The sequence below is a fragment of the Anticarsia gemmatalis genome, chromosome 24 (assembly GCF_050436995.1).
Source record: "Anticarsia gemmatalis isolate Benzon Research Colony breed Stoneville strain chromosome 24, ilAntGemm2 primary, whole genome shotgun sequence".
Taxonomy (NCBI): Eukaryota; Metazoa; Arthropoda; class Insecta; order Lepidoptera; family Erebidae; genus Anticarsia; species Anticarsia gemmatalis.
Genome location: NC_134768.1, coordinates 2,904,091 through 2,927,013, shown reverse-complemented (window position 1 = coordinate 2,927,013; position 22,923 = coordinate 2,904,091). Strand labels below are relative to the sequence as shown.

At 33.8% G+C, this 22,923-nt stretch overlaps 2 protein-coding genes across 2 annotated transcripts in view; one reads left to right on the top strand and one right to left on the bottom strand.

The window, feature by feature from the left end:
• osy (ABC transporter oskyddad) overlaps positions 1-10,888 on the top strand; it is a 79,751-nt gene extending 68,863 nt beyond the window's left edge. Inside the window, exons 12-17 of the mRNA XM_076130511.1 lie at positions 1,354-1,469; positions 3,067-3,137; positions 3,351-3,448; positions 6,614-6,781; positions 8,807-8,914; positions 9,510-10,888. Coding sequence (XP_075986626.1) covers positions 1,354-1,469; positions 3,067-3,137; positions 3,351-3,448; positions 6,614-6,781; positions 8,807-8,914; positions 9,510-9,703 — 755 coding nt within the window. The 3' untranslated portion in view covers positions 9,704-10,888. The remainder of the gene's footprint in view (positions 1-1,353; positions 1,470-3,066; positions 3,138-3,350; positions 3,449-6,613; positions 6,782-8,806; positions 8,915-9,509) is intronic.
• Positions 10,889-11,213: 325 nt separating this feature from the next.
• Loxl2 (Lysyl oxidase-like 2) lies at positions 11,214-20,334 on the bottom strand. The gene is made up of 9 exons (XM_076130447.1): positions 19,812-20,334; positions 18,269-18,409; positions 16,221-16,471; positions 15,586-15,817; positions 13,002-13,153; positions 12,595-12,731; positions 12,244-12,401; positions 11,898-11,992; positions 11,214-11,376 (listed from the first exon to the last, which is right to left on the bottom strand). Exons 1-9 carry the CDS (start codon positions 19,999-20,001, stop codon positions 11,254-11,256), a joined length of 1,479 nt encoding a protein of 492 aa, XP_075986562.1. The 5' UTR covers positions 20,002-20,334; the 3' UTR covers positions 11,214-11,253.
• Between the last annotated feature and the right edge of the window lie 2,589 nt (positions 20,335-22,923).

Here is a 22,923-nt window from a genome sequence, read left to right as displayed (position 1 = left end):
GAGAATTCTGTAACTGTATACTATCTTTTGGTAACGTTACTGATGCGCAAAACGTTGGGCGATGCATTCCCATTCCAATTTGCATAGTGGATAAATGTATTAGTACCTAATGTGATATTTCATACTAATTTTCTGATTCTGTAGCTTTTTGTGATGTTTTCCCTGCTTATCCCATTAGAAAGTGTGTTATGTGTATTATGTCGATATAATTATTTTTACCTTTAAGGTACCAAGAAAAATATATTTTTGCGATTTTTCGTTTTAAATTGCATAACATATAGTTTGATAAATAAATACATTTTTATCAAAGCTAAAATAAGCATATTGTACTTACATTACCTAGTTCCAAAATCTTTGATTCTACATTTGTAAGTAAAGTTTTTCCGAAATCCTCACCTTTAATTAAACAGTCAATCACGGAGTTCCCACCGAACTTTGGGTTTTCTTAAAATTAATTGTGCCATTAGACACTGGTTTCCGAATGAGGTGGCTTTATTGCTTAGGGAAACAAATACCTTTGTGTCCCCTTGTTTATCGAGTTGGTTTATGTAAATATAGTAAGGTGAAAGCAAATAGGAGTCTTATTGTGACATTCGGTTTTCTTATTAGCCTAATTTGTAAACTTGAATTTGGGTTTTAACACATCTTATTTTTTATTTTTAATACTATATTTGACCATAATACAACAGTTTCTTGTTTACAGTTTCCTCTAAAAATTTTTTTTTTTTTGATCGATGGCCGACTAGCTTAACTAGATTAAATAAATAAAATAAATAGTAATAAAACCTTATCCTGTCTCAAATATTTTGTATAATTTTTTTTAAACATTAAATGCCTGTAATAGAAAGCTCCGCTGGACTAGAGCCACGAAAAGACAATAGGTAAAAAGTTTCCTTTTTAACGTCTCTTTGAAGCTTTTCTTTTTTCCGGTATCCGATACTGCAGTCATTTTGTTTTATTTTTGACTACAACTTGTTACTAATTAAGTTAAGCTGGCAGGTGTGTTAGGAGTAATTAGACAAAGTATAATGCAATTGGTGGATTACGTTTTTTTTTTCTTTTTGTTTTAAAAAGACATCTCCCGCACTAAGAATTGCTCTTGTGTCGCGGGGCCTTTTACAATCGGACAAACAACGGACTCAAAGCACAACCAGACTCGAAACAATTATTTGTGGATCGCACAAATAATTGTCCCGTGTGGGAATCGAACCCACGACCTCCCGACATAGTGGTATCGGCGTAGCGACCTAAACCACTGGGCCACGGAGGCAGTCAAATACCTTAAATTTTACTTTGTCCTTATACAGCTTTCATGTTACCACATTATTAATTTATGTATATCTTTGTTTACAGACAAGCAGGTAGAATGGATGTTGAACAGAGATCTTCAGCTCGCGTTTATGGAAGCCACGGAACACCTCGCTGACGTCTGCTTCTTACCCACCAGAATTATGTCCATTCCAGTACATGTAAGTATTACTTAAAAAATAATAGCTAGTGGTACAGTAAGTTGCACTCACTGGTCAGTATTCGACCTGTGAGCAACCCTTGGCGCGGACGTCTATGTTTCCGAGTGCATGTAAAAACTTGGTCCTGATTGGTGCCTAATAAGATATCAATCGTTATGTCACATCTATTGGGCGGCTTGGGAACCTTTGCTACTAGTTATACATACGATGAAATTAAATAAAAAAAATAGGAAACTACCTGTTTCCATACCAAAATGATGATTATGATTGAAATGTTGTATTAAATAATGACGTAAGTTAAAGTAATCATATGTCATTAAGGGGTCCGAGTTACAAACTAGGAAAATGTGCATTTGTCACGCACAGAAAGGGCGTTTTTGTTTACTTTGTTAAATTAATCAAGTATTTTGCCCTACACCTACGCAAATGTCTAAAGAGATGTACATAGATAATTATATCTTTTAATTATAAATTACAACCAAATACTGATTCTTCTTCTTCTTAGTGTGTCGATGGCAAACAAATTATAATATTAATTTAAATTAGTGTATGACACTTTCTGTCTTGCTATACACTGCCAGCCCAGTATTCAGCTACGTGTACAGCGTTTTCTGTACAGCTCATAAGGTCCTGGTATGAGCAAGAGTCAGGGCACTCCGGGCATGACAACATGTGGGCCATGCCAATACTGATTAAAATTCAATAAACATGAAAAACAAATTTATAATACTACCAAACTCAAAGCAGTACTTAGTTATGTACACATATGTATGCATTTTGATTACACAAACAGAAATCTCTGTACAAACGAAATTAGGAATAGTACATCCAAAACTGCAAAGCTACAATAACAGTGTCAGTGAAACCTAATTCTAAACTTCCAAATTACACTTAGTGCCAAATTATAAGTACCGCGAAATAGAAGCTAAGCTAAACGAGTTTAGTCTGGGTTAAATTAGTTGCACCGCAGTGTACGGCCACTGTACAAATTGAGTTTTCTACCCTTCTAATCAGTTCGGCCTAGACTTGAGCAAGAGAAGCGCTACTTTGCTATTTGTAGATATTTATAAGATTCTTCTGGTTTGTATTTAGCTTTTTTTCGATGCCAATCTATACTAATATTATAAAGCTGAAGAGTTTGTTTGTTTGTTTGTTTGAACGCGCTAATCTCAGGAACTACAGGTCCGATTTGAAAATTTCTTTCAGTGTTAGATAGCCCATTTATCGAGGAAGGCTATAGGCTACGACCGACAGGAGCACAGTACTAGTCAAAAATGTTACAAAAACGGGAAAAAACAATACCCATTTTCTACTATGTGATGCAAGCGAAGTTGCGCGGGTCAGCTAGTATTTTATATTCTTTATCGAAACTTTTTTTTTTTTGTAAAATTTCGTTTACATCTGTCACGCTTTTTTTTGCATAACCAAGTAATGGTTATCCAAAAAAAGCGTGACTTCCAAGTGTGGCATTTTGATAATTTTAAATTTTATTACGTTTATAATTTTACTAGGAGTTGACTTTGGCTTTTAGTTAAGGGTTATTCTTTCTGTTGTTTGCACAAAATTAAAAGATATTTATATAAATGTTTTGTTCTAGTTCAACAAACCTCTGTACGGATTGGAAGTGCCCAACTTCACCGACTTCGCTGGCCCTGGTGTTATTCTTACGTAAGTATACATTGTCTTAAATCGTTCTTAATAATTAATGAGACCAAGAATTTTAAAATATTCCCAAATTTTTAATTGCTATACACCAATAAAACGAATATAGCTTTGTTCTCATTGGCTCTTTCATAAGGATCATTTGAGTGTGTAGACTCTTTAAAATTATTAATTACTAGTAATTAAGTCTTGGATTGATGACATGGTTTTTGTTCACAGGATCGTATTCTTCTTGGCAGTCGCTCTGACTTCTGGTTCTATGTTGGCTGAAAGAAACGAGGGTATTCTTGAACGGTCACTGGTTTCTGGCATCACTGGTAAGTTCATAACATATTTTTTTACAATGTTGTTTCTAGAAATCATTGTGCACTAGAGTGTATTCGTTTTGGATAAATCATGACTCGAATATTATGCCCACCTAATTATGAATTATATTTTTTACAATAACCTGAAGGTTAAGCACTTTTTCAACCGGTAATCAAACCAAGTTCTACAAAACCTTTAAATTAGATACTTAACTATGCTTAGCGTTGACTAAAGCAGATAAAATAGCAAATACCTAAGATTTTGCTCGAAATAATCATGACAATATCCTCAATCGTGTATGCCTTGCCGTATTAACTGATAGACAATGACGCATGGGTCAGTGTCACAGTTAGCGAATAAGTATCAGATAACCTAACTACTAAATAAAGCGACAGAAAATGTATAAAAACAACTGTCAGAATGTTGATATATATTCAGAAGTGGTGTAACCCTTTAACGATTTATCAACATTTTGCCGATCAAATACTTCCATACTTCAATAGTTACTTGTGTACGTGTACTGAAATACAAATAAAACTGTAGGGAAGAATATAAATTGTATTTCATACGCATGTCTATTGATTGAAAGGTTCCGTCTGTCAGTCAGGATTTTCTCTTAGGTATTCTTAGTATGCCCGAGATTAGAATATTTTCTGGAAACATGTTTTTGATTTACTAAAAATACTTTGAAAAGTTTGAGTATTACTAATTAATAATTGTACTATGATATACAATTAGAACTTCAGATACTGATGCCAGATTCACCTCATGTAGTATAGTAGTAGAATACGTTTATATCTGTAGTATAAAGTTCCGATGTCACGGTTTATATTAAAGAATCAAATACGTTATCTCAAACATGAGCTGCAAAACTGCGAAAGTCAGTTTGACGGCTTATAGAAAAGTCTTAAAAAACTATTCGATGAATAAAGTGAAGAAACCTGTCAAAATTCCACTTTTCCGAATGGTGATAACGACTCTAGTTGTTCTTTATTTTTTTACAAAAAAATATATTTTTACTGCTTATAAATCTTCCCAAGAAAGGATTTTTTCCATAAGTTTTTCTGTACAGTAAACATAGTAAATCTAAGTCACACAATTCCTTTCCCTACTTTAATCAGATAGGGGTTTGTTAACCAGTTTGGGACCCCGTTAATCTGCGTTAAGGACCTCTAGTTATAAGTACCCTATTACCTGTCTACGGAACCGTAATTACGTTTTCAACCTGAAGGTAATAATAATGATCTAACTGATAAATATTTACGACAACATGGTCTGCGGTATTTTGTAGGAAATTCGTTTATCTGAATGCATTCTTTGTTTGAGGTAGTTTGTAAAAACGGGTATCCTTTTGTTCTACTTAAATAATTAAGTACTCATTACGATGTTTTATTAGACTGGTATCAAAACCCACGCACACGATTTTTTAAGGAAAATTTTTTTGCTAATTAAATTTCTTTTGTATCGTGGGGATTTTTACAAACATAAACAACGGACACAAAGTACAACCAGGCCCGAAATAATTATTTGTTGATCGCACAAATAATATAACTGTTTTGTGTGGGATCAAACTAACTACCCGACGCAATGGTCGCCACACCGCTGACAACCTTAGCCAAAGGCAGTCAGTTATTTCTTTCATGAATTTGTTTTTGGAATAAATAGTTATATGCTCATTATTTAATCAAATTAAATGTTAGAGCAATTTTGCCTTAAAAAAATAAAATTAAAATCTCATATTATTTGACAATTCTAATCAACACGTACAAGTTCCCCGTTCACTAACGAATCATCTCACCGCCGTTAATACCAACTAATTGGGCTATTGTAGAGGTCTTAATAGTCTATTTGCCACAGAGTATAAGGATACCGTACATGCTGGTCCCATTATAACTAACTACGATATAAACGTTACTACAATATGGTGTGTTTTAGTTATATTTGATTCTATATTGAGAAATATAATTGAAATTATTTTAGTTCTTTTGAGTTGAATGTTATATTTACATTGTTCTTTAAACAGAAACTTGAATCTGCTTAAGAATGAAATTATGACCTCCATAATAACTATGTTTACTCTATAGTTTTTATATTTTAATAAACATATTTCCATTTTGATTCGACATCATCTTCCAGTAGATGCTTTCCGAAGAGCCTTTTCATTTTTGTTGATATTTATATAAAAAAAAATTGAACAGAATTTTGGCTATAGCCACTTTGTAGGCTAAAATCTATACTACTGTGGTTAAACAGCTTGATTTATAGAAAGATTGTTTGACTAAGACTGTTTTCAAAATTCAGAGCCTCGTAATTAGTAAGGTTCAGCATTTTTAATATAGGTTTCTTCGAATTTCTTATTTTCTATATACCTAGTAGACTAGCATTTTTAAGTAGGTTTATTTTCAATCTCTATTCATTACTTCTTAAACAAACATAACCATCAATTACAACCCTTCAAGTAGTGTAAACACAAATCTCAGTAAATTAGCAGATTACATACAAATTATAATACATCGGAATCCTTTGAAGTTGCTGAACAGACGCAAAATTATCACTGCCTTACATCCTTCATATTATTGCTTTAATTAAAACAGATTACTACCACAATGGCGGATTATAAGGCATTATTAAACCGCTCTACTTGATCATCTCGCTTTAAATATTTGTCAATGTTGTACAGAATTAGGAAGCTTTGAGGTGAGGCTATTTGAGTTGAATAGATATTGTTTAAGAGTTTGATGAAGTCTTTGGCTTATAATTTAAGACGGCAGTTGTCTTTTTCGCAAGGAAAATGAAAGACGACGAATATTGCCTTTTTGCGTTGGTTTTCTTGACGTTCATAAGTTACTCTGATCCTGCTTTCTCTAAGGCTTTGCCTTATCTCTTAGAGCTAGAGTTTTGGTTATCAATGAAAATATTTTTAAACAAACATAACATTATTATTTTTATCGTGTTTCGTGTTCAATCATTATTATGTAGCTAGCGTTTTCAAATAACAGTCATTCCATTGACCATTAGGATCAAATTCTATACTATTTAGAAATCATCTAGTATAAAAAACTATGCTTAATGTTCTCTAACTCTGATACAATCACTAGATAACGGCCGCCTTCTGTTGAAACAGCCTCACAACGTTCATAAAGAGTCATTATTCAGATCATTCTTTCTTTCCCCAGGTACCGAGATCTTATTCTCCCACGTAATAGTCCAGATGTTGATCATGTTCCTGCAGTCTGGCATGGTGCTGCTCCTCGGTTTCTTGGTCTTCGGCCTCACCATGCAAGGACCCGTCGGCTGGGTCATCTTCCTGACTGTCTTGACTGGCTTGTGTGGAATGACTTTCGGTGAGTATCTATACTAATATTATAAAGCTGAAGAGGAGTTTGTTTGTTTGTTTGAACGCTTTAAATTCAGGAACTACTGGTCCGATTTAAATAAACCTTCGATCTTCATCGTGCGATAGCCCATTTATCGTGGAAGGTTATAGGCTATAAATCATCTCGCTACGACCAATAGGAGTAGAGTACCAGTAAAAAATGTTACGAAAACGGGGAAAATTTTAACCCATTCTCTCTCATGTGACGCAAGCTAAGTTGCGCGGGTCAGCTAGTTTTATTGCTGATTCGCTGTGACTGTGTAGGCAGATGTATGATATAAAGTTATGGTCCGCCATCTAGCAAATAGTCCTATGTAATAATAATATTGACCTAGCCGGTTTCCAGCTACAGGGGTCAGTTTCATTAAAACTGGCCAATGGTGCAGTACTTGGTTTTTAGGGTCCAAGTATGTGCACGATACACAGGTACTCTTTCTATTACCTTGCTCTCATAACCCGGTGGGACGGATAATCGACAAGACCAGTGAGAGGTCAGGCGGAGGACCGACGGCTTTACGTGCTCTCCGAGGCACCGAGGTCTGCGACCTCAACTTCCTAACTCCGGGCAATTTCTAAGAAACTCTAAACAGAAAATGCTTTTTGGCTCTAGGATACTAGCACAAAAATAAAATAAAACACCAATAGACGGCAACTAGACACGGGAATTGAATCCGAGACCGAGAAGACCCGAGTCGTCTACATTACCGTTTACTATGTAGTAGGTTTAGTAGCTCAAATAACCTTTGATTAAAATTCAGTTGAAATATTTCAATAAGTACATATACATTGGTATATCCAATATCAATGACAAACTCACAAAGTTACAATGCCAGCCTGTTTAACTCGAATAACAAATTGTTAACTGAATAATTGTGATTACTGAAATGAAATAACAATTTGTTGAGGAATTAATACAATTTGTGAACATTACCGTTGTATTCATTGTTAATTATTGTACAATGGCTATTGGTACTTTTATACTGCCCGACATTACTGTTGATGTAATTGCAACTTTTCATCAGATACCGATATTTGTCAGTGAATAAGAACCTATGAAGCGCTCATAGCCAGTTCCGCTCACCGGTCGGTAAACGATCCGTGATCGTTAAGCAACCGTTGGTGCGGTCATTCCATTGATGGGTGACCGCATAGTGGTATTTGAACTTCGCGTGTCCGTACTTCGGAGGGCACGCAAAAGTCGGCCGGCTGTTGTCAATTAAGATAACAGTCGTTAAGCCATGTCAAAGGCCTTTCGAGCGGCTTGAACAACTTTGACACTAGGTTGACCACTAACCATACGATAGATAGATAGATAAATAGAACCTATCATCTAATGATATTAACATATTATTATATTTGCGGATCGTATTTAGGTCTAAACTACCAATGGTATATTTTTGCAAAATTTAAGTGTTGAAGCAATAATGAAGGAAATGTAAAAACGAACAGAGAGAAATGCCTTTATGCAATTTAAATTTGATATTTGTATAAGTGAATTTTTTATAATCTGTAGTTGCAAATATCTTGTAGATGTCGGATAATGTAAGCTGCTCTAACTTCTTCCCCAGACTAAGAATTAGCAATTCAACATTGTCAAATAAAGTTATTCATCGCGTGTTCTCTATTTTAAGAATTTCTTTCCAAATTATATTAATAAGTTTCATTCTTACAAATGTATCACTTTTTTCGTTTATAATATTAGCAATTATTAAGTTCTATTATTATTTGTACGTCTTTTGTATATCTCGGGACTACAGAGTCCCGGACATTTGGGAGGCATGCGTGGGGCCGAAGCTAATAGAGGTCCTTTTTAGGCAACTTTAACCTTTCATATGGTTACACATAACAATAATAAATTTAACCCATTACTGTCCCTCTGCTGGGCAAGAGTCTCCTCCCATAATGAGGGAGGGGATAGGCCTTGAGTCCACTACGATGGCCAAATGCGTGTTGGGGACTTAGTTACACATATAATTGTTTATTTATTCAACAGGTTTCGTGGTATCCTGTTTGTGTGATACGGACAGAACTGCTACTTACTTGGCTCTGGGGTCGTTCTTGCCTATGGTGCTGCTGTGTGGAATCATCTGGCCTATTGAAGGTGAGTAAACCATTTCACCCTGTAGCTAATATTAGTAGTAGGTATTTTATAATTATGCTGACTTGTTTAAATTTGCTTATAGATATCTTAATACCAAAGAGCAACACAATTATTTAAAATTTTATTCAATATTAGGATCTAAAAAGTAAAAACTACTCGAAATAAATTGTACAAAAAGACCTTTGGATCTTATTTCTGAGGGTATAAACCTATCTAAAGCTTTTAGTTGATTTCATATAGTCAAATGAATAGGAAATGAACATCAGTTAATATAAAGCCTACTACAATAACTGCACGTTTGGCGCAGGTGGTTAGAATGGTCACCTCGCCACAATAACAGTAGCGCCGCGTGAGCCGGTTTCGAATCCCATCCGGGATACATATTTGTGTGATGAACACGAGTATCTGTTCCGTGCCTGGTTGTTAATATAAGTATCTATTTAGAACTGTATTAGTATGTTTATCAGTTACTTGGTTACCACAGTACAAGCTCTGCTTAGAATCAAATGATCGTGTGTGAGTTCTCCAACAATATTGATATTGACAATCAAAAACCTAAAATTTACGATTTCCTAATCCTTATATAAATTTTCAGGTATGCACATTATTCTGCAATGGATTAGCTACGTTCTTCCTTTGACTCTCTCCACGGAGTCCTTGCGGTCTATGCTCCAACGAGGCTGGGCTATCACCAGACCTACTGTCTACGCTGGCTTCGCTTCCACCACCATCTGGATCGCCCTTTACCTGACAACGAGTATCTTGCTCCTTAAGTTTAAGAAGGGTTGAAGATTTCAATCATTTGAGTATTTAATTAGTAGGTTTGACAAATATTTTGTGAATGCTAAAGCTTATAAAATAGCCTTTCAATTTATGATGTAGATCTTCACCTTATTCGATCTGACCAGCGTGATCGATGCAATCAAAAGCTTAACCCTAAAGGAGTTGTTCAAGGGCTTACATGGGACCACAAATGATCGATAAATAATAATTTCTAGGATTTTAAATTGATGCAATATCTTATTTAACTTTTATTAGGTTTTAGCATTCATAATTTTTTGTCGGTGCCGTAAATTAAGTCCGATAGTTGCTCAAAATTGATACGTATCTATTGCCATAGTTTTTGGGTAGAGATTTTAGTGTAGTCCTAGATTTAGAGTTTCATTGTGGGTTTTGAGGCCAGTATTATTGGCTTGAAGAGAATTTAGTTACATTTTGATTTGTAGTAATATTTTTAGAATGAAATTTGATGCAAAAGTTTGTTTATTTTTTATATCTAACGTGACTTTTTGTTAGGCTTTCATAAAAGCCTTCTGAAAAAATAGGTGTCGTGTGTCAGAGTAGGTTTTGTGTAGACAGTATAAGGCAACGATATGTCATATTTGTTCTCTAGTTGACTAATTACATGACAGTTCTATAGATATTTGAAAGTCTTTAAGACGTTAGATAAAATTAGAATCCCGAGGTGTAGGTTTCCTGGTATTGGTGTGTTCGTGTATTAAATTATATAAAACTTCCTTCTTATTACGAGGTATTAAAATAAGGTTTAGTTTTTATAAACCGACTAAGTACATATTCTAGCTTTTTAATATTTGGTAGTCTTTGAACTATTTATTTAGTAACCTAGGTAATGGTTTCATAAATACATCCATTGTAAATAGTAAACTAGCTAGATTATTAGTTTTAGTAATTTAAGAACATTCTTAAATCATTTTCTTCACGACATGACTATGAAACTTTGAAGCTAGCTTTTTGTTGAAGTTTATCGATTAAGCTAGAATTCCTAGCTTTATGGGTTGAAAAAGCTAGATTTAGCATATGGTACTTAATATTAGTATTATTATGAAAACTAAATGTATGAAATACAATGAAATAAGGGATTTTGTGCAAGTAGTTTCGATCAAATCATTTTTGTTTACCTTCAATGACATTGTGATAGTATGTTTTAAGTGAAATAAACATGTTTTAAAATTACTTTGTTGTATTACTTTATATATTACTTTCTACTAAACTGGTAATAATGTTAAGAGATTTTTAATTATTTTTATTGATGAATCTATAAGGTATTATTCAATAGATTCTAGATGCGTAGTACTCATAATCGGCGGTCCTGTTTGCGAAAGAAGCAAATAAAGTTAGTAAGGATTGTACCAAGTGGCGTTCTTTGGTTTTTGCATACCTCTATGGGTAAAAGGCGTGATTTTATGTATGTATATACATATATGGATTCAAAATATAACGCATTTAATTTCATTTATTATTGAAGTGCACTTAAACTAAATACAAATATTCACAAAATATTGAACTACATCTTTTGTAAAAAAATACTAGTGATTCGATTATGGTCTTTGCAGTCGACATCCGTAGACTAGTGCATAAGTCTCAGCTAGTCTCAGCTGACATATAGCGGCGTTGTTGTGGTACTGCTGTTCCGCTATCCTGGCGTGAGGGTTCACTGCCACCTGGAAGAGACAGGGAACTTTCTAGAACTTTTTATTGTTAACTAGCTGACCCACGCAACTTCGCTTACGTCGCATAAGAGATTTTCCCGTCTTTGTAACTTTTTTGCTGGTACTGTGCTTCTATTGGTCGTAACGTGATGATATATAAGCCTTTCCCGATAAATGGGCTATCAAACTGAAATAATTTTCCAAATCGGACCAGTAGTTCCTGAGATTAGCGCGTTCAAACAAACAAACAAACTCTTCTGCTTTATAATATTAGTACATATTAGTATAGATAGTCAATTTTATTATTGCTAAATTTTTATATTGTTAGGATATTAAATTTAATTATTAGAGGTAATAGAGCTGAGCGTCCGAGTGCATCAGAGCGCATGCAAAACATCGGTACTCTGTTGTCAATTATGGTAAGAGACCCTCGGGAGGTTAGAACAAATTATTTTATTTATTTATTTTATTATTTAAAGGGTACGTTATGAATTACTTTTGAAAGAAATAAGGTTTTTTTTAAAGACTTTTACCTTGAACATGTAGTCTCCGGGCTCAACATCAGTCACATCTACCCACTGACAGTCAATGTTGTAGTAATATATGTCTGAACAATTCACTGATATACCTGAAATACATAATATTGTCATAAAAAGTGAACAAAATTGTTGACTCCGAACCAAATTGTCGAAATGACAAACGTAGTAGACATTTATTTGTTTCTGAACTTACATATTATTTAGCTGAAAAGAAAACAGGGCAAAATTATATTCAACAACTATACGAAGCTTCTATGTTTAAACAGTTAAAAGTACGAATGATCAACATGGCTTCTAATAAAGATAAGCCAGAAGAGTAGTTAGTTCTACAGGACAATACCTTGGTCTCCATAATTCTTGCAAGAATACTTCTTATCAATCCCTGGCATACACGTGTTATCTTCCAAACAGAAGGAAGCTTTATGGCCTTCAGCGATCCTGTGACCTGCCGCGTCCATGATGTCAAATGTAGCGAATACTTCCATACTGTGATAGTGCCTGGGAATAAAAACAACATCTTTCAGTCAGAGTCGACCAAGGCCAATATAACGTGCTCCGAAACGTCATGAACACGCATTTTACCTTGGATAGCCACGGTAAAATGCGCGTTCGCATTAATGCCCGTCATTTAATAACATCGTTGTAAAAACGATAACGAGCGTAATTGTATACTTTTGAATGATTAACTTACATATGACAAAGGTGCCATTGCCACAAGTGCTTAGGCAGGTAAGGTCTGAACTCTGCATTGCCAGCGTTCAGTGATGATGCCGTAAAACGAAGTAAGCGTCGGGTTTCATACTGCCAATTGGGATTTGTTCTTTGGATCTGAAAATACAAGTATGTTGTATGTGAAAAGTAACTCGGACTTATTACTCTCTGTATATTTATAAAGCTTTTTAAAAGACTTAATAAAAAGGATCTGAGCTAAGTTTACTACATCCTCACATTTAGGTGATTCAGTACAAAACAGCAAGGTATTGAACGGTTTCACTTATAATATTTGTATAGATTAACGGATTTTTTTTATCAAAAGGTGAAGACATGAATATCTAAAATACCTACAGATAACGTTTTAGATATTAAACTCTGACTAACCTCATAAGCAGACTTGCTCAAGCAGTTCTCTTCCATTGCGCATTGTAGTTGGAACATTAGCACATCTTGTAGATGAGCTGAACGTTCTATAGCCGAAGTATCTAGCACTAAATCTGCGAGCTGATGGGTACACACTACTACAGCTACGTGACCTGGAAACAAATGTTTTTATACTTAATGATGCAAAAAGAGAGCAGGGAAGTTGTAAGGAGTCATGGGTAGGTCTGTTTGTTATTCTAGTCCACCACTTGAGGACATACAATTTTGGTGGGTTACTTAATTTTTTAACCAGAACAGAATTCTCATGATAATTGATAAATGTTTGATTTTGCCTATAACTTTAGGGTAATTTTGGCTTTACACGATTAGGTTAACTAGACGACAGAAGCCCTTACTTAACATTCTCTAAGCATATTTTATCGTCAACATGAATCAACATAAAATAACTAAAACTACAATTTCCAAACATACTTTCTTAAACAAACTTTTTCCGCAATTCATCTCCTAGCCACCAGTATACGAATAACGAAAAGACACCTAAAATTTATGGCCAAAGGAAATAATCTATTAGAATCGGTTCAACACATCGAAATAAAAAACTTTTCTTATAATATCGGTATCGTATTTTTGTATGACAATTTACTGAATAACTTTCGGGTTTCAAAGGGAAGGAAATATATTGTTGCAAAACTTATTTATTTGAGAAGAATATCAAGTAGTCTTGGTATGAATTTATTTAAGTACAATCTTGGAGAAGTTTTGTCTTAGTTCGTGTATTATCAAAAGAATGATACGAAAAGAAAATTAGTTAAATTAAGTGGTTTATTTCACACGTCTTCGCAAGGAAATTTACAATTATTATTCATTCGGGTAAAACCAACAAATTACCAATTAATACTCTCTTATTTACGTATCTATCCGACAGAATAAAAAACAGCAAATACTTAAATAAAAAATCCAAAAAAATATATTTGTTAGATTGTCGGAAAATAGAAAACAACCTGTTTAGTAGTTTCCCAGAATTTATTTCAAACAAAAGCATACATAGAAAGTATAATACTCACAAATATAGTAAATAGCTGAAACGCGCAACTTCGCTTGCGTCACATAAGAGAGAATGGGTCAAGATTTTCCACGTTTTTGTTACATTTTTTATTGCTACTCTGCTCTTATTTGTCGTAGCGGGATGATTTATAGCCTATAGCCTTCCTCAATAAATGGACTATCTAACACTGAAAGATTTTTTTAAATCGAACCAGTAGTTCCTGAGATTAGCACGTTCAAACAAATAAACTCTTCAGCTTTATAATATTAGTATAGAGTATAGATAATATTAGTCTAAATAATGTACCTACATCTCTCCTCTACGTCATTATTTAAATTTCCCATAATACATAATATTCAAAACAATTCTAAACTGATAAATGTAGGTAGTTACTAATGTTAATCTCACGTTACGTGATTTAATTTGCATCTCTAATATGAATAGTAATTTTAGTAGCTACATTATATCGCGATAGGAAATTGTTGAAAATACAAATGTATTTCGACAAAATAATGAAGGTTATTATGGTTAGAATATTTAATGCAAAGTGAAATACCTAGATTTAGATCAAGTTTTGTGTAATTCAAATAGATTGTACGTTTGATTTACGGGTAAAGCCTATAAAGCTGCGAAGGAAGGGATGGAGTGTGTAAGTTTTCTAGTGCAATTCTTTATATTTATTTTTGAGAGTTTTTTTTAATTTTTTCGTCTTTTCAAATTAATTTTGAGTAAATATTGCATTTTGAAGACATGGTCCTATTTGTTGTGCGATTCAGTTATTTATAGGTTGATAACTATTTATTATTTATTCATTGACTTAAATCTAAATCAACAATATAAGCTTCAAATTATATAATTATCTATTTATGACTCACATTATAATATAATCTGCCTAGCAACAATTTTGAAGCAAAAATTGGAAACGTACTCACAACAGAATAATCAAGTTAATATTAGATTAAAGTCGGAACACGAATATAAAACATTGCTTATCAAAGAAAACGTGAACATTACTTTTATCTTGTAATTCAATAAACGAACTTCCATTATTTTGTTCACGAGGAAACAATGTATTTTGGAAATCAAATAACTCAAATCAACTAAATAAGTATAATATAAAAAGTAAATCTATAACATGTCTATCATCCGGAAGGATACTGACAGTGAGATCGATATTTTATTGAAGTACACAGGCCTTAAGCAATTCTTTCTTAGTTCTCCGGCTGTCTTTTCAAAAATATTGTTTAAAAGACATAACTAGCAAAGGCAGTGTAAAATGTGATTATATTCTATTACCTACTACCAATACACCGCAAAAACCTGGTTCCGTGATAATTTTGAAGACCAAAATATAAGTCGTAGCTATAGCAACGATGTATATTTGCTTGAGTTGACTATGGTCAACTCAAAATAATGCCGTACCGTTTCTTAAAGACGGTAGGTGCCGCAAAATATACTGCCGAAAAATCTGCTTTAAGCAAAAACAAGCATAAACTTTTACATAAACGAAAAGCAGTAAAGAAATCGATGGCTTCTTACCATTCTCCCCAGGGCACGTAACATCTCCATACTCCTGATGTTTACATTGGAACAAGTTAGTCTCATTGCCTTCACAATGTACTCCACTCAGTACTATCTTGGAGCTGCCAAAGAAGTCAGTCTGAGCGGCCTGTTCTGCGTACCCGAGGGCCAGGTGACGGCAGACGGCGGAAGCCTCGTACAGGGTCCAACCGTCTGGACAGATGCTGCCCCAGGTTTTGTTGTAGTAGATCTAAAATATTGTTTCAGAATATATTCATGCGGTTATAACTGTGAGAATAAGAATTTGGGTTACCTAATATTTTCTATCAAACACGAAATAATTGTTACTTCAGAACGAAGGGTAACATAATGATCGAACGATAATTGAATTTTTTTTTTACTTTTTGAGTAAACTTAGTAAGCTCATTAATTTGATGTTCTTAAAAATTCGCAAAAACAAGAATGGACTCTCGATCAAATTTGAGTTTTCTGATGTTGAAATACTTAAAGAGAATTAAGGAATCCAAAGTCATCGAACTTGGAAATTATTCCAAACTTTACTTGTAAACAGTATGTGCAATCTCAGATTGCGTTTTTATTGTAATACACTGAAACTTTCGTTTAGAAAATAAATTTCACAAATTGATAATCACCTCTACTCTCCCCTCATTATTACTCCTTCCCCCCACAAGCCTCAAACTCGCGCTCCTCTGATCCAGCACCTCATGTATTCTCTTACTCTCACGTTTCTTCTTCACGTAGTTCTTTGGTACCACGATATCTACGCAGACGACTCCTGCTGCTTCATCAGGCTCACAATCAGATGAACCCCAACCGGTGAAGATGCAGTGTGATAGAGAGGCTTCATCCCCTTCGCATACTACATCGTCCATCCAGAATTTTTCTGCAAAAGGTATAAATAATTGTTATAGTTTTAAGAATATTTACGAATTTATTTCCTATACTTTATACAGATAAGCTTAGTTTAACACTAGCTCAATACAATTTTAAACTTATAAATCAACTTTTTGGTAAGTAATAGAACCCATTTGGTAATACCCAATATTGGCTTTTGAGAATGCTCAATCTATCATCAATCTATTACTTACCAAAAATTTCATTTATAGTTGACAATTACATTGAGCTTGTGTTATATAATTAAATTAAATTACTTTAATACAATATGACTATTTTTCATTATTAACGTCGAGAGATAAAGAAAACGAAGATCAAAAATCTTCAGGATACAGAGAAAAAATTCGATAATCATATTTTTTTATGAATAGTGCTTTGACGTCAGTCTCGTTTCGTGAATATTTCCGTCTCACTAGATCTACGCCGAAATTTTAGTAATTGAAGCAATTAAAGTGATTAATACCAAAAATGTTGAAAGAGAGACTTGATTCAAAAATGTTCCCAAAATATTTGAGGAAATAAAATCTATGTCTCACTAATGAGCGAGACTTACAATCTTCAGATGAGTGCGACATCATCAAAATCTGTAAATTACATCAGACTAGACTTTGACCTGTGACTTCTCTCCTGAAAAGATTTCTTTGAGCATTATGTTCTGAGACGTTGAAAATTCTATTAAGAAATCAGTTTTTTGTTCATATGAAATTTTGCAATAGTGGAAATTTAAATTCTTATTGCAATTCTAAAATCTATCTAATTGTGTGTGTAGTGGTTTAGGTCACCACGCCGATACCACTACATTGGTCGTGGGTTCGATTCACGTTTGGAGCAAAATGTGCAATTAAAAAATTAAACAAACAATTATTTGTGCGATCCACAAATAATTGTTTTGAGTCTGGTTGTGCTTTGTGTCCGGTGTTTGTATGTTTGTAAAAGTCCCCGCGACACAAGAGCAATTCTTAGTACGAGAGTTGTCTTTTTAAAAAAAGAAAAAATATATGTATTGTAGTATTTAAGGAGCGATATGTATGTATGAAATCTTCGGCTAGTTTCGTCTTAGTAAAAGTGTATTGTCCCCATAAAGACAATTGGCGACAACACCCACTATTAAATACACACATAGCGACGGTTACGTGACATTATTACGTTGCTAGGCTATTTTGTTTCTATGCCTTCTACAATATAAGATGCTAATAGGATTCCAGTACTTTTTTTTTTCTATAAAAAGTGTAAGACTTGTTGTTTATGCTACATCACTTTTCCGGCAGATTTTGTCAAGTTATTTTTTTGAATGCCTTTGATATGCTTCTGTCACTTATTTATGTATGTGTTCATATCATAATGGTCATCTGCAACAAAAGTGTAAAAGCTGCCAGAGGTTTTGACCAGATAACATTGCTACAAAAACACACATACAAAAATCCTTGGTAAGTTGATTAAATTCAAAGTAGATTCAAAGGTGTTACATTCTAAATTCACGAAGCTGACTAATGCTGGCAAAAGACTGAAGGTTGAAAGACTTGGCACCATTTCAAAAACTATTTAACATCACTCAAGTTTACCACACGTTATTTTCCTTTACAAGTAGGCATTAAAAATAATAAGTTTTGAATTACCAGTACTTAGGTATTCATCATCATTGGCCTGTGTCTATCTATTGCAGAAGATTCATATGGCGTCAGACAGAGGAATATTTGTAATGAAGAAACATCTTCGTTCGTGACATAAAAGGCCTACATTTAATTACATAGGCCTTTTAAATAGTTACTAAATAGCAATAAATTACCAGTAGCTTCTCCATACTGTCCTCCATGTGTGGCTGTTCCAGTTTTGTTGAAGTTCTGACAAACTACATGAGCTGCTGCATCATCCCAAGAGTCGTCACAGACTGCCCCCCAGCGACCAGCGTGGAAAATGTAGACGTTACCTGAAAATAAAAACGAGAAGAATTCTACTACCACAAGAATTTGAAGAGTCCAGCTAACTTTTATTGATGCCTTGATAAGCTTGTTATTCTCGTACGACTAATAAATAAATAGATTAATGTTTTTTCAAATTTATTTCGGCCATAGCAAACACTTTAATTCTTAATCAGAATAGTGCTGATGCGTCCGATGTAGACGTGGCTAAGATATATCGATATATTTTAAAAAAGGTTTAATGTCAGCCTCATGAAACAGTACACGAACCAAACTCCGGACCTCTACTTCGGATATTCCAACAAAACTGGATAGCAATCTACCCGACTCAGGAGCGAGCGAATCGAACCTGAGACTTCGTGATCTGTTGCATGGGTGATAAACTAATTACCTACTTTAGGAAACAGTTACATAATTAAATATGTATAATTTTAAGATAATACGGTAATCCCGGTATTACAATAACAGTACATTTACAACAAATTAATTAGTAATGTATAGACAATGTTAATTAAATCACCTATGCATAATTACTGCATACTGATTCCATAGGCAGGTCCACACTACGTGCAGTGAATGGAATCTGTCAAATCAAGTCTCTTGTGCCGGAACAAGGCTTGAATAAGCATTGTCGTTACATTGATATACATAACTGTGGTATATACTTGGCACCCTCTATAAACTTTATATGGAACTAGCTGACCCGCGCAACTTCGCTTGCGTCACCTAAGTAAATGGGTCAAAATTTTCCCCGTTTTTGTAACATTTTTCGTTGCTACTCAGCTCCTAATGACTGTAGCGTGATGTTATATAGCCTATAGCCTTCCTCGATAAATGGGCTATCTAACATTGAAAGAATTTTTCAAATCGGACTAGTAGTTCCTGAGATTAGCGCGTTCAAACAAACAAACAAACAAACAAACTCTTCAGCTTTATTATATTAGTATAGATTATCTAGGTCATACATAATATATAAAGCTTGTTATAGTCGGTGTAAAGGTGTATGAAATACACCTAGGTTTCTTTATTTGCATTTTTAGCGATGTTGCCTGTACATTATCAAAAACCAGACTGCTACTAAGTATATTTTAACGAAAATTAGAACAAGCCCAAATGGCACTTTGTCCGACCCAGAGATTGAACCCATATGCATGTTAACAAACCCCAGACTACTACTGAGTATATTTTAACGAAAATTAGAATAAACTTCAATAAAACTTTGGAATCCGGGAATCGAACACAGTGCCTTTTTAACAACAATTAGTGCGACACGAACGTACAGCTCGTCTCGAAATTCTGAGGCAGCAAAATTTTCTTTTTTATCTAATCTACATAATCTTTTACTATTCTTTTCTACTTTTTTAAATATCCTTTACCTCATATCTGAGCAAAGGCCTTTAACAATCTTACCTTCATATTTACTAGGTCCACCAACAAGCTTTATTCTTCCTTCCAAATTTTTCTGCTTATTCAAAAGTTTTTGAATAAAAGCTGCCCTTAGAGATCTTTCACTATCACTTACATCTTTACTGAAAACTCCCACCGTTCTTATCGCTAATAATATAAACACTATCGCTTTTAACACAGGACTTAACACCATATTTTAACATTCACTTAAAAACAACATAAATTATTAATTATCAGAATCGGACCCAATGTAATCCCTTGAGTGACACTCAAATCTAATAAAAAAATGTTAATAAAAAAATTATTACACGGCACACTTGAACCCTAAAGAGGACCCAAAATAACTCCTTGAGTGACACCCAAACTTTGATCCGTCGAAAGCTTTTTCACTTGAACTAATATTTTAAAATTTGCAATTTTATTGCTTTATTATTACAATTATTGTAGGTTGTATATAAAAACGACTATTTTATATACTAATATACGTATTTACAGTAGCTATTTAATGATAAGCGCCAGGTTTAGTATGGCGCATAGGAACAACTGAGATAGACAATGTTCATTCCATTGTTTTGAACCGTATGTAATTATTAGTTCAATGTCATGATGTATGGTGACGACTTCGCCACATGTACGTAATGTTATTTGTTAAGGAGAATATACTGTAGCGCGATTCTCTAAATTAGGAACCATCGAGTATCAAGAGTTTTGACATTTTAAAATCTATTGCCAAAATAGATTAGATTTTCAAAATTTTTCGATAGCTAGCCGGTTGTCGATACTCAATAGTAGTAGAGAATCGGGCTGTGGAATGTATTCTATATGTATAATTCAAATATTGATATATATTTTTTGCGAAGCAAATGTTTAATAACAGAATAAGATGTCCGTAAAAAAATGTCTGATGAAATGAATCTATCATTCCCCACCGAATAAAAAATAGGACCAATGCTGTAACACAACTAATGAGGAACAAAATCATAGAACAGCATAAAAGGAAAAACGTAATAGAAAAACACATACAAAACCATCTCCTTAATATAACAGAGCACGAAACATTTAAAGAACATCATCATTTGACCTAAATATGTGTCGCGAAACACTTCATATATTAAATTGTTTATACACAACTACTACAATTGAAATCACACCTTATTTTGATATCGATAGAGTTTGAAATGATACTGCAAATGGATGGAAGACTATCAAAATATTCGTTGGAAAAAATATCGGAATTTGAAGCGGTGATATCATCGGTGCAGTGATAGATGATAATATAAATCATCATCAATGTAAAATGGTGATTAGCTAAATTGTTTAATAAAGATACATCACTAATTTAAGCTTTATATTCTTTACGTAACTGCCAAATATTTATGGCAAAAAATAGAATTTTCTCTAATAATTTTTGATGTGCCTTCCCTGACTCAAATATTAAATTTAAATTTGAATTTTTTTTTAAATTTTAGGCTCGAGTCTCCGCCCGGAACAAGAAAGGCATTTTTTTTTCTTAAACTGGCTGTCCTATCTTATATGGCATACTATTCCATTGGTCTCTCTCTGCCTTAACTGACTTGCATTACCCAAATTGAATTAATTTCGAAAACTTATTTGTGTTTTATCTTTGTAGATTTAATACTCCTTGCTGTGAAAAATACCTCGGTCAACTTAAAGTGATATAAATAAACACGTTTAAAAATAAAACAAACAATGCACCTTTCTTTAAAACCTTAAAATTAACAAGATGTAACAACTAACGACCAAACTAAACCAAAACTTAATTAACTTCATAAGCGGATTCATTAGGTGTGTTGTGTTACAGGAAACATTCGCGACATTACAGTCTGTTATTACAGTAGATATGTTAATGTTTTTGTAGTGTTTGAGTTGAAACTGCGAGCAAGTAATATTGTGTATGTGAAATGGGTTTTTAATGACTTGGAGTAAGGTCTTGTATTTACTTTTTTTTTATAACCCATTTCTGTCCCACTGCAGGGCAAGGGTCTCCTCCCAAACGAGGAGGGAGGGGTTAGGCCTTGTGTCTAAGACGCTGGCCAAATGCGGGTTGTATTTACTATTTTAGCTAATGTGATTACTTTAGCTTGATTATTTTACGTTTACGTAGTGATTTAGCTTGATTATTTTACGTAATAAAATTGCCAATGCGGTCTCTGTAGTCTAAATGTCAGTGCTCGCGACTGCTGATCACGAGGTCTTAAATTTGATCCCGGATCGGATAAACAGCTTGTTCGAATATTCCTGTTTTGCTTGCGATAACAATATTACTGCAAGATATTATAACGCGTGGAATGAAATATGAGTAATAATAAGTATATCAGGATATTAGAGGTATATTTATAATTTTTACTGACAACATACCTAGTCTCTGGCCTCCCAATTCTCTTACTGTACCAGTAGCGCCATTCTCTACAGTTGGTACTGTCGAGTATCGAACGGTTGACATTTAAAATGTTCTGCCAAAATAGTACCTACGACGCCCGTTAGAGGCGCTGATCAGATTTTCATACAATTTTTTTTCATAGCAATTTGTCGGAAGTCGATAGTGGTAGAGAATCGAGCCACAGTATAAATTATGCTAAAAGCTAGAGCTAGAAGGTAGAGTCAGAAATCCAAGACCTAGTTAGTTAAATCATAATCGTTACAATCAGTCAATGCGTTTATTTATTATCGAGGCTATTTTACTTACGGTAATAAAATTGTTTGTATCGATCCTACCTTGATGAAATGCGTACGTGACTCGTTAATATAAGGTCCGGCCATAATTAACTTACTATATTGGTTCAGATTTTTTCAATCATTCAGATCAGTGAAAATTTCTGATGCAAGTTATCATGCATTTTAGACTTTGGAATAATTGACATTAGTAATTTTAACTCATACTCTCTTATTTAATTCCAATATTTTTGCATCATATTATCATTATAAATCTGAGAGTTGTAGTTTGTGATTCTATGATGATTAAATGGTTAAATGGACGAAATTCGAAAAAGAGATGGATTACATTATGTAGAAGAAAATGGGCTATGATTTCCACGGGTGAAGCTTAGGACATAAGTTTCTACACAATTCATGTGAAGCTATTAAAATAAATGAG

Bases quoted from the DNA above. Each gene is read 5' to 3' on its own strand.
- Loxl2 (XM_076130447.1), bottom strand. From the start codon at position 20,001: ATGGTGTTAAGTCCTGTGTTAAAAGCGATAGTGTTTATATTATTAGCG. The intron at 16,472-18,268 runs GTAATTTATTGC...TACCTTTTGCAG, and splicing joins ACAGTATGGAGAAGCTACTG to AAAAATTCTGGATGGACGAT. The intron at 13,154-15,585 runs GTAAGAAGCCAT...ATTTGTTTCCAG, and splicing joins TACGTGCCCTGGGGAGAATG to GTCACGTAGCTGTAGTAGTG.